General features: G+C 46.1%; 1 protein-coding gene across 1 annotated transcript in view; it reads right to left on the minus strand.

Annotated features, from left to right (window-relative positions):
* Positions 1-15,247, minus strand: part of LOC132463666 (uncharacterized) — a 193,248-nt gene that overhangs the window by 153,891 nt on the left and 24,110 nt on the right. The window contains exons 25-31 of the mRNA XM_060059966.1: positions 3,828-3,983; positions 3,575-3,708; positions 3,024-3,182; positions 2,500-2,683; positions 2,075-2,286; positions 1,637-1,825; positions 75-217 (exon numbers count right to left, since the gene is read on the minus strand). Of these exons, the coding sequence (XP_059915949.1) occupies positions 75-217; positions 1,637-1,825; positions 2,075-2,286; positions 2,500-2,683; positions 3,024-3,182; positions 3,575-3,708; positions 3,828-3,983 (1,177 nt within the window). The remainder of the gene's footprint in view (positions 1-74; positions 218-1,636; positions 1,826-2,074; positions 2,287-2,499; positions 2,684-3,023; positions 3,183-3,574; positions 3,709-3,827; positions 3,984-15,247) is intronic.

The raw sequence follows: 15,247 nt of genomic DNA on the forward strand, positions 1-15,247 counted from the left end.
AGGAAATGTTGAAGTTTTTACAATCAGTTGGACCGTATCCTTAACATTACAATCAAAAATTCCTAATTGCAGACCTGAGCAGCAAAACTGCAGTTTTCTGGTACATTCTCGGGTCCTTCTTCAGTTCCTCCACCGTTCCTTCAAACTCCAGCTCTGTGGGAGAGCTCTTGGGCTCCCAGAATACCATCTTCACCACCACTTGGCTCTTTTTCAAGTTCTTAAATCATGTCAGTCGACAGTGACGGGAGAGAAAGCAACACAGCACTGTTAGTGGAGCCCTGCACAAAACATCAGTGATAACAGTAAAAAGGTTGTTTGAGAGACAGAATAACATGTAGCATACGGCCGCAGGTGCTTTAATCAGAATCAAACCTGGATTCAAGGTGTATTGACTACAGGGTTAGCGCACTAGGGGCCCTATCTTGCATCCGGCGCAATTGACTTAACCACTGGCGCATGTGTCGTTGCTAGTTTGCAACTGGCGCAGAGCGTTCTTTTCCCTCCTGCGCCATGCGTCTGTAAATTAGGGAAGGATCTTGCGCCCCAAGGGGCGGTTTGGCGAAAGGAGGAGGCGTGTTCTGGTGCAAGTGGCGCGTTGTTCAGATGCTATTTTAAGGGCGCATGCGTAATGTTGCTTGTGCACCTCGCGCAAACACTTTGCTTCTCTCATCTACCTAGCCACACATTCTTGGTAAGTTATTTGGGAAAGAACAGCTGATACAGCGATATTAAGTTGTACATTTAAATCAATGCATCTGCAAACACCGTACAGCAAATACATATTTTCTTGACACAGACATCGTGTACTAGCCCATAACTTTTAGGATTGATGAATATTTGATCGTGGGAAAACATTGTTTTACCACGAGTGAGTGTTAAAAAGAATGAATGAATGCAGGCGTGCGTGTGTGTATGTGTAAAAGAATTAATGAATGCGGGCACGCGTGTGTGCGACCAACGCAAACTAAACACGTAACGCATAATACAGTCCATAAAAATGTATATTAACGGGGGACACATGCAAATTAGGAACACAAGTCGATAACGATAATGCATACGAAACTGATAAGAAACAATGTTTATAATGTATTGCGTATATCGCTAAATAGAACCACAGTTACTGCATATCATATGTTATATCATATACGTTTTTTCTTTGCCGAAATTTATTTGAGGACTCAGTATTTCTGAAGTTGTGGAAGAAAACCTTATTCCATGTGTGAATTAGGCCACATTATTTGGCCATAAACTGAGCCATTTGAAGTTTGAAATTCATGTGCATCTATCTCATCGGAGACTGCAGACGCGCTGTCAAATTATCAACTTGTCCGATTCAAATGCGCTCATGGCTCTTAAAGGGGATGGGAGCTGGCACTCTCATTGGTTTATTGCACGTTATGCAGAAACCACACCAGGTTTGTGAGTCATTTTTCGCGCCGGTAAAATAGCGACATCGCCATAGAACCGCCCACAAAGCTACTTGCGCTTGGCGCTTCTCACTTACGTTTCAGACCGTTAAAATAGGGCCCTAGGTGTTATTTCCAACGTTTTTCAATCACCAATAGCCAGTATGGCATCGCACTGTTTCCACAATGACCATCACAAGACAGAATTAGGTTGACCTCCTCCAGCGAACCTTGTCCAGGGTGTTGAGGGCCGCCGAGAGGCTGAGGTTCTGTCTGCCGTAGCTGGACACGAGCTGCAGGCCATGGCGGTCCCTGCTGCCCTCCAGGGACAGCTGTCCTTGCAGGGGGAGGGTCCACATGGAGCTGAGGGTCCAGGAGCTCTTCACCCCCTGCTTCCCCACTACTCCCCAGGCAACCACCTATCCGAGAGAGGGGAGGGCGGAGGACCACATTGGTGAGGCGTTTTAGATGGAGGGAGTTTTCTATTTAAATTACACATAGTTCTTAGGTGACTATATTCAATTTATGATGTATATTGGTGTATATATTATATTATATATTTATATTTTTATATACAAGTTTGAACTAAGCCTCCCTTCCCTTATAATATGGCAAATGGGATCATTTACTGAGAGGGATGTGAATATATGTCATCCCTTGCTCCTCACTTTGACATAGGCGAGCGTTGGCGTGTACAGGTGAAGCCGCGCCTCCCTCTCCCGCCCGCAGTCCTTGTAGAGCGCCTCCAGCGCCAGGCCGTGGACTCTCAGCCACTTGCGGGCGCTGAGCTCAGCACTGAGCTGCAAGGTGTGGCTCTGGGGCAGGCTCAGCTTATGGGCCATGAAGACGTACAGCCAGGGAGTGTCCATGTTGAAGGAGCCTGCGGGGGCAGTGCCAGGGAGGGACTTACACCTGCAGCACTGAATACTGAATATCTGAACTAGAAGGTTGCTCAAGAACAAGATACGCCCTTCCACGAGTCATCTCTCCAGGGGATTCTCTCCTCAAATTGGTTCATTCTGGTTCACAAATGCTTCTGAACCAGAATGTCTTACATCAACCAATCACGGAAAACCTTTTCTCTTCTTTGTACCTTCCCACTTCCTGTGAGCGGCGTCTCCGGGGGGGCTCCTCCACTGCAGGCCGGCCACCAGGGGCAGGAGGTCGTTATAGTGCACCTTGAGGTGAGTGGTGCTCTCAGAGCCCCGCTCCCTCAGGTGGGAGTGCAGCAGATGGGTCCTGTAGTTCAGGTGCTTCTCTGGCAGGAGGAGGCTGAACTGGGAACACCGGCAACATCGTTGTCGAGTTAATATAATAATACAGAAATCAGAGAGGCAGTCTCTTATTGTCAGAGTGAACTGGTTTGCTGGATGGATCTCAGTGTGTTCACTCAGGATAAATATTTTAACCAATTAGCAAACAGATTGAGGCAGATCAAAATGTTTGTAATTCATACAATTACACACATTTTGAATATATGATTAAGATCAATAATCAGTCTGGTTGGATACAGAGTCTGTTGTTGTGCTACTTCATCTCTTATTGTCAAAGAAACAGTGACTCAAATGTCTCTATAAATCTCTACACTCTCCGTCCATGGCTAACTGGCCTGCTCACCTCCATGGTGTAGCTGGTGTGGTTCTGGCTGGTCTGGTTCTTGAAGGACTGGCTCAGGTGTAGCTTGCGCTTGTTGTTCACCTCGTCCCAGTGCTTACCATAGCTGGCATCCAGGCTGGAGCGGTGGTGGCTGTGGCTTTCCTCGTTTCTCACTACAATCTGGGAGACGCATCCAAACAGCCAACTCCCATCAAATATTCTTTCAATCCATAGACTGAAATACCAGGGTTGATTAGTATTGGTGTAGCACAAGATAGTGTAGTGGTTGGGGTGATTCCCAGTCAAAAAGACCCTGGTTCAGTCCCCAATATCTGCACACTTCCTATGGGCATCCATTAGCACGACATCTACCCTACCTGCACCTTAATGAGATGTATCTCAAAGACACTATAAGTTGCTTTGGGTCAAATTGTGTTCCTAATACTCCCTATGATAAAAGAGTAATGCGTTCCAGTGACTCGTAGCCATGTACGAACATTCAGAAGATCCCATTGACAGTTAATGGAGGAATTCTCGTCAGTTCTTTGCTGTGAGAAGATGAATGTGGTCACCTTGTGGTTGACCGAAGCCGTGTTGGAGCAGTGGAACTCATGCTCTGCTCTCATGGTGGAGCTGAGGTCAGTGGTTGCCTCCCTCCTCAAGCTCTGAGACATGTAGCACTCCTGACGCAGATGACGCGCCTCCTCTGGGCAGAGATTAAATCGCGACAACGTTAGCAGAATGTACATATTGGATCCCTGCTGTAATGGCCCCTACCGTCTTATCTCAGCTAACCCATGGTCTTCAGAAGGCTCACTCGCTCACCTCCAACACCGTATTTCAGCCGGAGCGCAAAGCTCCAGAGGGGGGTCTTGTCCTCCATCAGGCCTAGCACCCTACTTCCCAGCACCCCAGGCAGCAGCACCTCTCCTTCCACAGAGTACCTCCTCCCGCTCTCCTCGACCCTGCGCTCCAGGGCCACTAGACACAAGCAACAAAGTCACTGTCACTGTCCCAGTTAGCAGAGTGTTTGATTCACAGCCCAAAGGTACTGTGTTCAATCATCAATGTGTGATATGGTTAGTGATATCTGAACTCACACCAATTTGTTAAGTGCCTTTATTTGGTGCTGTCTCCGTTTTAAGTTCAAAGTATATCATCAACACAACATACGGATAGAAGTTGAAATAGTGAAACAAGTGAAATAAAAAGGTTTAAAGGGGTGGTGAACCCAAAACCATGGTTTGGTTCTGTAGGAGCGGCATTTAAGTTTTTTATGTTTTGGTTGACCCTTTCTTTCTCCTTCTTTCCCACCTGTGATGAGTAAACACCTGCGACAGGTGCTGATGGTGCACCCTTTAAAGAGGTGACGGAAGTGCATGACGGGAAGAAGGTGACCGAGCAGATACAGTTATTGACCGTTCTGTTTGTGAAACACATTGATATAGATACTTGCTTTGCATCCTTATTTTGTTATATTTTATTTACAATAAATGACGGCCAATTGGACAGTCAAGCTCTCACTATTTTTTTGGACACAAACTGCGCGTCAAACAATGCCATCACCTGCTTTCTCCGTGTGGCAAAAGGATAAAATCCTTGGAACTTGGGGTTATAGGAAAAACCCGACCACGGTTTTTCGCCAATACCGAGCAGATGCAGTCAATTACAATTAGGGCATTTAGCAGACGCTTTAATCCAAAGCGACTTACATCGGTTAATACACACATTGACACACCAACGGCAGAGTCAACCATGCAAGGCGACAGCCAGCTCGTCAGGAGCAGTTAGGGTTAAGTGTCTTGCTCAGGGACACAGCAATACTCAGCTAGGAGGAGCCGGGGATCGAACTAGCAACCTTACGGTTACAAGAGAACTGCTCTACCTTCTGATCTAAGCAGTCAATAACAATAACAGTCAATAACTTTGGTTGGATTTTTCCCAATGATTTTTCGATTAATCTAGAGACAAAGGAACGTCGGCCTAATGTGTGGAACAACGTAGAACAAAGGAACGCTTCACAGAGGTTTGTGAGCGAAGATACCATTGCTTTAATGGATTTTTCGTTATCATATAGTATTGGACTAATTTAAAAACATGTTTCGTTTAAGATTTTTTCTTTAATCAACTGAGATCTTTAGTTTTTGTTTCTGGAAAGGACATGAAATGTTTTGAATCTTTTTTGGGACTTTCGAATAATCTGAAAGAGGATAAATACTTTTCGTTATTTTTGGAAGTTTATTTTTCAGCACAATGGACGGTTCGGACGAAGCCGAAATGTCACCGCTGGAAGGAATCGGTGAGAAGGCTGCACGTTTGCGCACAGCCAGGTCCAGTAAAATGTCTCACCTTACACGAAGGATGAACATTATGAACAATTTGATGGTAGGGAATGAGTATCTTGATGAAGTGAGAGGAAACTTAATCAAGTTTGATGAAATGCTTGACTCATTCCAAACCTTGCATTCGAATTACGCACAGTTTTTGAAAGAGGAAGCACACAAGGAGGATAACTAGGCATGGTATAAGCCGCGACGAACGCAGATAATGGCTTTCCTGGCGCATGTGAATAACTGGATTTCGCAAGCAGAAGACCCTGATGCCCCTAGCGAGGTTGGGGTTGCCTCTTCTGCCGTCATGCAGGAGGAGGGGGGACCCAGCTGAATCTGTTAATGTTGCAGACATTGATAACACTGATGCCCAATCAGTTTCAGTGTCCAATAGGTCCACTAGATCTAAATTGTCTTCGTCATTGCGCATCGGTGCAGAGGCAGAACTTTAAGCATTAGTGGCAAAAGCTTCAAGATTAAAGGAGAAGCATGCAATAGAAGAACAGGAACAGTATTTAAGGATAGAGAGAGAGACATTGGAATTGGATGCAGAAATTGAAGCTGCTACAGTAAAAATCAACGATCTAAAAAATGCTGAAACTAATATGCCTAACCCTGTGCAATCCGACACTGTGCATTCTGTTAAAATGCCTGTATTAGGTGCTGAAGCAGCTCAAGTCACATCTGATGCATCAACAGCTACAGAAGCAAAGCTGGAGGAAAGGCTAGACTATTCGCTTCGTCCTCATGATAGGACTGATCCAGCAGTCAGGAGTAAGACAGGTGCCCATGTTCAATTTCCCCTGCTTAATTCAGGTGCAGATAGGCAACATTTAGGTGCAGACAGGCCTACTTTCCGTCCAAGAGCCAGTAGTGATATTAGGTCACAACAGCTACACACCTCAACATATAGCTTTCCCTCTGCCCAACACTCATCTCATAGCTATTCCTCTGACATTCCCCTTGTAATTCCACATGCTAGCTCAGATCAGTCAACTGTGACACAAAGGCTAATTCCCTCTTCAACTGGATTGCACAGGGGAATCACATCATCCACGTTTTTGAGAGTCAAAGTGAACTGACAAGGATGCTCATGAAACAACAACTTCTGACTACCTTACCCCAATGAAACATTAAACTCTTCGACGGATATGTTCTGGAATAAAAATCGTTCATCCATTCAATTGAACAGAACATCGAAAGGAAAACAGACAATGCAGACAGGTTACAGTTCCTTATTCAATATACTAAGGGCCAAGCACAATGAATCGTCAAGAGCTGTGAATACATGTCACCAGATAGAGGCTATCAGAAAGCAAAGCAGATAACTACTAAAAGATAACTTTGGAAACGAATATAAGATCTCTTGTGCATACTTGGAAAAGGTTTTATCATGGTCTCAAATTAAATCGGATGATTCTAAAATGCTACAGGATTATGTCATGTTTCTCAGGAGCTGCTGCAACGCCATGGAGGAAATGGAGTACACGCAGGAGCTGGACACCATATCAAGCATGAGAAGCATTGTCCTCAAGTTGCCATTCAAGCTCAGGGAGAAATGGCGTAACAAGGCATATGAGCTACAAGAACATCACGGACGAAGGGTGAGAATTTATTGAAAAGCAAGCCTGTATAGCAGCTGATCCAATTTTTGGAAACCTACAGGATCAGTCGGTTAGTAGACTTAGGGTTAAATCCCCTACTAAGTCTCAGCCTTCAAAGTCATCTGGCAGTAGCTACGCCACGAGAGTTGCTCTTGCCCAAAAAGAGACAAAGCCTGAACCCTCTGGCCCCTTCTGTAGCTCAGAGCACACATTGGACTTGTGCAAAGACTTCTTAAAGCAAATGCATAGAGACAAGATTAGTTTTTTAAAGACCAAGGGCTTATGCTTTCAATGCCTTTCCGCAGGCTACATTAGCAAAGAATGCAAAAAGCGAATTACTTGTAAAGTGTGCAAGAAGGCTCACCCAAGCGCTTTGCATATTGAGTTTAAAGACGTCAAAGCTAAAGAAGCAGAAAAACCCTCTGGTGTTATAGGCAGTGCATCAGCAGAGTTATGTGGTCATATAGGGGCCGGAGACCAAGAGTGCGCAATTTCAATTCTCCCAGTTAGGGTTAAGGCAGCAAAGGGCAGCCAAGTCTTACAGGTCTATGCTCTCCTTGACCCAGGGTCTTCTGCCACATTCTGCTCTGAGGAGTTCATGACTCGTCTTAATCTCAATGGAAGGAAAACGAAAATTCTTCTACGCACAATGAATCAGGATAAAACTGTTCCCACTCATGTTGTTTCAGGAAATGAAGTGTCAGCATTGGGCAGCGATAACTTCTCACATCTTCCTGACACTTTCACTCAAAAGGAAATGCCAGAAAAAACTAGCAACATCCCCAGGCAGCATGACTTAGCGCAATGAGCGTATTTAAGTAAAGTCAAAATCCCCACCATTAGTTCAAAGGTAGAGCTGTTAATTGGAACTAATACTCGAAACCTGATAGAACCATGGGAGGTTGTTAATAGCCAAAGTGGGGGCCCCTATGCAGTTAGAACACTACTGGGGTGGGTGGTAAATGGGCCACTTAGAAATGGAACTGGCAATGTAAGGAGTGTTACTGTGAATAGGATTTCAGTGGCAAGGCTGGAAGAGCTTCTGTACAATAAAGATTTTAATGAGAGAAAACTCCAATTTCCATTGAGGATGATTTTTTTTTTGAAAATGGACAAAGAGGCAGTTCTGAATGATGGACATTACAATCTGAAATTGCCCTTCAGAAAAGCGGATGTCTGTATGTCAGACAATCGCCAAATTGCAGAACAGCGCCTCCAGAGCCTAAAAAGGGAAATGAACAAGGATGAGCAAAATAAACATTTCTTAGTGACATCTTTGTGAGTAGTTATGCAGAGGAGGTCCCACAGGAAGAACTCGGACAGTCAACGGGAAAAGTATGGTACTTGCCACACCATGGGGTGTACCACCCTAAAAAGGAAAAGCTTAGAGTTGTCTTTGATAGTGCCGCCTCTTACCAGGGTGTATCCCTCAACACTGAACTGCTGCAGGGACCTGACCTGACAAATTCCCTCATTGGAGTCACGCAAAGAGCCTGTTGGAAACATGTCCGACATCAAGTCAATGTTCCATCAGGTTAGAGTAGCCAAGTCTGATGTCAATTACTTGCGATTCCTGTGGTGGCCACAAGGTGACACCAGTCAAGCACCCAAGCCACACCGTATGCTTGTACACATCTTCGGTGCTGTTTCTTCCCCAAGCATTGCAAGCTTTGCATTAAGAAAAACTGCTACTGACAATGAGAGATGAGTTTTCCCCCTCAAGTAGCTGAAACAGTCCGGCACAACTTTTATGTCGATGACTGTGCCAAGTCTGTGGCCAAGGAATCTGATGCCATCCAGCTGGTAAAATATCTCACGGCACTATGCAGCATGGGTGGGTTTCAGCTCACTCAGTGGGTCAGCAATAGAGCCGTGCTGGCATCAATTCCCACAACACAGGGCAAAGCAAATCAAAACACTGGATCTTAACAAAGACAGTTTGCCCATTGAAAGAGCACTAGGACTGCAGTGGTGTGCAGATTCTGACAATTTCCAATTTAACATAAAATTAAGCCAAAAGCCACACACCCGCAGAGGAATACTCTCTGTTGTTAGTTCCATCTTTGACCCACTAGGCTTTCTTGCTCCTCTCATTCTCCCAGCCAAGCAGTTGCTACAGGAGCTCTGCCAGCGAGGCTACGGATGGGATGAGCCTTTGCCCCAGCCAGTATCTGAAAGGTGGATGGAATGGACCAACAGCCTGGAGAGGGTCAAAGGCTTCACTGTTCCCTGCTGTCTGAAACCAAAGGGCTGTGGAGTGACAAGCTGTGCCGAGCTGCATCACTTTGCTGACGCCAGTGAGAGTGGCTATGGATCGGTAAGCTAAATCATGACAAGCAGGATGTCATTCATGTAAATTCTGTCCTTGGAAAGTCCAGAGTCCTTCCCCTGAAGAACATCACAGTGCCACGACTGGAGCTGGCAGCTGCAGCATTACCATTACCGAATGGTGAGAAGAGTGTTACACCTTGACCTAAAGCCTTCATTTTTCTGGAATGATAGCCAAACAGTGCTAAAATACATTGCAAATGACAATGCTAGGTACAAGACCTATGTAACCAATAGGGTTTCACTGATTAGGGACAATACAGACCTGTCTCAGTGGAGACATGTACGCAGCAAGGACAATCCTGCTGATGATTCATCGAGAGGATTGAATGCAGGAAAATTCATGGAGCAAAGGAGATGGATACATGGCCCTGAATTTTTATGGAACACTAAGGAAAGTTGGCCGGTGGAGGAAGCATTGGGTTCAGTGTCCGACGATGATCCAGAGGTCAGGAAAAAGGCTACTGTTTTGGCAGCAGTAGTGAACAATGGAACGACCACAGACCAGCTTATTTATTTATTTTCAGACTGGATGAGACTACTTAAAGCAGTGGCATGGTACCTCAGAATTAGAAAGATTTTGATGCTGATTGGGAAAGGAGGAAAGGATCAGCCCTCATGTCAAATCAGCGCCCGCTCAAACAGGAAAAGGTTGAGGATAAGATCTCAGGTTCCACCTTGGTGGACAGCTCCTCAAAGTAAAAGACCTTGCAACTGCAGAAATGTCAGTCATCACGTACATTCAAAGAAGAGCATTCCTGTGGTAACTTCTGCCCAATACAGGCGGGCGGCCGGGTTGTAAAGGAAGAATACTCGAGGCGTAATGACCATTAATAACTTTATAGGTATGGCACATATCACGGCATACATCTACTGGTCATAATAGGAAATGCACTTATCTTGCGATGCAAATTAACGTCACAACACTTCTCCCCCTTTAAAGTCCAACATCCACAAATTCAGAAAACATATCAATGGTGTTATAACTGGCATACCTCTGAACATATACTGGTACCTTAGCACAGTTAAGAAATACAAACACCTGAATAACAGTCACATTCATTTCAAGTGTCGAGTCTATCTGGAGGTTTGCGAGCACACTGCGACCTGCGCACTTCCCCCTCTGACTCCACAGCTACAACTAGTGGTGAGGGTGTTTTGGGTGGACCTGGTGTTGGTGAGTTGGGGAAAGACTGTGGGTCAATGTGAGAATGTCCATCCTCTTCAGGTGACGCAGACACCTCTGCATGTGGCTCTCTTTCTGGCAAAGTCACTGGAAGACATGCTTCCTCAGTAGTCTGTCCCACCCCTGAAACACCTATGGCACTGCCTGTTTCAGAGTCTGTGTTATAGCGCAGGCGCACATGGTCTTAATGTCTGCGGAAAACGTGTCCGTACGTCAGCCTGACAACATAGGAAACTGGACCACTCTGCTTAAGAATAATCCCAGGTAGCCACTGCTGCTTGCTGATGTTGCTGAAGTTCCTCACATAGACTCTGTCATCTGGTTTTAACTGTCTTTCTCGTGCATGTTGGTCGTGCAACTCCTTTTGCTTCACCTGCTTCCTCTCCACTCTTGCCTTCATGTCTGGGCGCAGCAGGTCCAACCTTGGCTTGGGCCTACTCCTCATGAGCATCTCTGCTGGCGTGCATGCAGTTGTAGTCTGTGGCGTGAGGCGGTATTTGAACAGGAAACGTGAAAGCCGGGAGCTGAGAGAATCCCCTGTCATCCGCTTCAGGCCTTCCTTCACTGTCTGCACGGCCCGCTCAGCCAAACCATTCGAGGCTGGGTGAAAAGGAGCTGTCCGTATGGGGTGAATGCCATTTTGTTGCATGAACTCACATAATAGCTCACTGGTGAATGATGTGCAATTATCCGTGACCACTGTTTCAGGCAGCCCGTGGACTGCTAACACTGCCCTGAGCTTGTCGATGGTTGTGGGAGCTGTAATGTTGCTCATTATGTGGGCTGCTATCCATTTAGAGTGTGCATCCACCATTATAAGGAACATCTGTCCCATGAAGGGGCCAGCAAAGTCCAAATGTAGCCTCGACCAGGGACGGTCTGGCCACTCCCATTGGTGCAATGGGAGTGGCCTGTTTTGATTGATCTGACACTGCGTGCATGACTTTACCTTGCTCTCCAGATCCTGATCCCTTTTTGGCCACCAGACATAGGATCTTGCAAGGTTTTTCATTCGAGACACCCCCGGATGAGTCTCATATATTTTCTCTATGATCTGTGAACGTCCAGGGGGAGGAACGAGGACTTTAGCACCCCAGAAGATGCAGCCTTCCTGCAGGCTCAGTTCTGTTTTGCGCTTGGCATAATGCCTTAGTTCCTCTTCCTCCACCGTACTGGGCCATCCTTGTAGGAGGATGTCCACTGCTTGACCTGAGTCGCTTTTATAGGTGATTCTGACAGTCTCTCCAATGAAAACATAGTCTCTGGAGGCACAAATCAGCGGGTATCAGCGGGTGTGTCCGGTAAAGGCAGCCGGCTTAGTGCATCTGCGTTTGCATTATCCTTACCCGCTCTGTAGACAATAGTGTACTGATAGGCTGACTGTGTGAGCGCCCAACGCTGTATCCTGGCTGATGCTAGCGGTGGAATGCATCGGATTTCCCTGAACAGGCTCATTAGTGGTTTATGGTCTGTATAAATTGTGAATGCATGACCATAAATGTATTGATGAAAGTGCTTAACAGCATAAACACTTGCCAAACCCTCTTTGTCCAGCTGTGTGAATACCCCTTCCCGGCTGCCGTCAGTGTACGTGAAGCGAAACCAATGGGCTTCTCTGAGCCGTCTTCCATTACATGTGAGAGCACTGCCCGACACCATATTGACCTGAGTTCAGCAATGTTCTTAGGGCTGGGGGCCTCTTTGATAGCTCTCACTTTGTCTTCGAGCGGGCAGAGCCCATCAGCTGTGATTTTGTGTCCCAGATAAGTCACACTCTGCGCCAGGCACCTGTTTTAAGTTAACCAGATGCTCCTCCTCTGTGGATCCTGTGATCAAGATATCATCCAATACACTGCTAAATGTGGAATCCCCTGCAGTAGAGTGTCCATTGTTCTCTGGAAAGTGGCGGGGCTCAACGCCACTCCAAACACCAAGCGATTGTATTTGAATAACCCCTTGTGAGTGTTGATAGTGAGATACTCATTTGAATCTTTGTCGAGAAGGAGCTGCTGGTAAACCTGGCTCATGTCCAACTTTGTGAAAAGTTTACCCCCTGCCAGAGTTGCAAACAGGTCCCCCACCCATGGCAATGGGTACTCCTCCAGCTTAGAGAGTTTATAGTCCCCCCATATCCTAGCCGTTTTGTCTTGCTTCAAAACCGGAACAATGGGGGCCACCCACCTGGAAAATTGGATGGGCTCAATGATACCCAGCTTCTGTAAGCGTTCAAGCTCCTCCTCCACTTTGCCTTTCATGGCATATGGCACCGATCTGGGCTTGAAAAAACGTGGCGTGGCCTCAGGGTCAACATGGAGTCTCACTTTTACGCCCTTTAGTGTGCCCAGCTCATCCCTGAATACGTCCCTGTACCGCTGCAGGACGTCCTCTGTTGTGTGTGCATACTTAATTTCATGCCAGTTCAGTCGGATCTTGCGAAGCCAATCACGGCCCAAAAGACTGGGCCCTCTGCCTTTCGCGATCATCAGCCTGGCCGTTGCCTTCTGTCCCTTGGCTGAAATGTCCACAAATAGCACCCCTAAATGTTGTATAGGCTGTCCCGTATAAGTCCTGAGTTTGAGCTTTGAGGACCTGAGGGGAGGTAGATTAGACCCCCATGTCCTCCTGTAGGTCTCCTCGCTGATGACCGACGCTGTGGCACCTGAATCAATCTCAAACTTGATGTCCTGCACCTCTACCGTGACTGTGGCATAATGGGGTTCAGGCGGTTCCTCATCTGTCTCCACTCCAAACATGTTATAGGAACACTGAGCTTCCTCTGCTTCTCCGTCCAGGTGATGTGTGGCTGCCTGAGAATTTTGTGTTTTGCCCCGTCCTTTTGAGCTCCTGCATGTTTTAGCTAAATGTCCCTTTTTGTTACATGCATGGCAAACAGCATCTTTGAATTTGCAGTCATTTGCATAGTGTGCCCCTCCACACCGAAAACATTCCACCCGCCTTGCCGGTTTATCAGTCTCTCTCCTGACTTGGTGCACTGCCACTGCCTGCAGCACTCCGTTCCCTTTTTGGATATCTCTTGAATTAATAGCTGCCATTTCCATGCCATGGGAAATATCTAGGTCTTTCTTAAAAGTCAATGGAGGGGTTTCCCCCTCCACAAATTCACTGATAGTCCCGAATATAGCCATTTGTACTCGAGGTCCCTCGTCACCGCTCATGTAGCCGCCGCGCCAGCCGTCTAGCTAGCCTCCGAGCACACCAACAAAAACAACGGGACGACACGTCTAAAAATACCCGTTCTCCTCGTCGCCAAAAATATGTGGTAACTTCTGCCCAATACAGGCGGGCGGCCGGGTTATAAAGGAAGAATACTCGAGGCGTAGTGACCATTAATAACTTTATAGGTATGGCACATATCACGGCATACATCTACTGGTCATAACAGGAAGTCAAACTCGAACTACGGAAGCCCAGAGGAGCTTATATTAATCCAAATAGGAATACATTTATCTTGCGATGCAAATTAACGTTACAACAATTCCCTACTGAAATTGCAACACTAGAGATGACCCCGCCTAGAGTGCACAAGGGCAGCAAGATCTGCAGGCTTGATCCTGTGCTGGACGAGGGCATTCTAAGAGTAGGTGGCCGACTGCACAAATCCAATGCCAGAGGAAACAAAACACCCCTGCATCTTGCCCAAAGATTCACACGTTTCAATACTGCTCTTAAGGTTGAATCCCATTACTTGGCTCGCTTCAAAATCTCAGCCCTACCCCTCGCTGTTGCGCGTTCACGCTCCGTGGAGCCATGCCCCAATACCAGTTTAAATGTAGCTTAAGGGGTAAGGGGGAGGGCTAACATCCTCTCAAAATTGAGATTTTCAATGGGCACACTCAAAGCACTTCAGTTCTGGCTTGCTCCCACAATACCTTGCGAGAAAACGGAAAATCAAGAAATATCCTAGACAAGATGGAGGGCGAAAAGATGCGACAGGATTGGAAAAACAGAAATGTAAGTGTTTTCTCTGTAATTAACTATTAATTATTTTATTAATTATACTCTGCAGCCCGGCCGCGGGCTTCAAAGCCCGACCGCGGACTCTCGGAAGATCTGGATATCATACGACATGAGCCCGGCAGCTCCCCGACCGCGGGCCGCGGTCGGGCTGGAGGGCTGCAGGGCTCATGCCATATGATATCCAGATCTTCCATGTTCTAGTGACTCCAGGTTAAAAATAAGCTTTATACTAATATATAATATTATATTAGTAATATTCTATAAGTAATATTATATATACTAATACATTCTATTATATTAGTAATATTACATGGTTAATCAATGTATTTTTTGGCAGTACTATATTGTGTACATAGCTATTATATATTGTACATAACATATGGCCATATCACCCAGTTCTGGCATATAATTCCTAATTCCTTCTTATTCATTTTCTTTCAGGACATCGTTGAGTCCACTGCCACCAGCCCCCCCCACCTCTCCCTCATGCTCCTCCACCCCAGGCACCTCTTCCACCACCCCAGACACCCCTTCCAAGAGGAGAGTGCCAGGGAGCAGGCGAGGCATGAGGAGAGCGAGGCAAAGTTGGCGGAATGGTGGAGAAGATGTGATTCTCCACCAGTCTCTCAAAAGCTGAGAGAGTGTGTGTGTGTGTGTGTATTTTTAGGTGTGCGTGTGTGTGTATTTTTAGATGCGTGTGTGTATTTTGAGATGTGTGGTTCAGTGTTTCTTATTTAAATAAAGTGGTTCTTCTAAAGTGTTCTTGTTCTTAACCGATTATTATCTAATACCACCTTTAAAAAATCCTTTATTTAAACA

The sequence above is a fragment of the Gadus macrocephalus genome, chromosome 8 (assembly GCF_031168955.1).
Source record: "Gadus macrocephalus chromosome 8, ASM3116895v1".
In the NCBI taxonomy this organism is placed as follows: domain Eukaryota; kingdom Metazoa; phylum Chordata; class Actinopteri; order Gadiformes; family Gadidae; genus Gadus; species Gadus macrocephalus.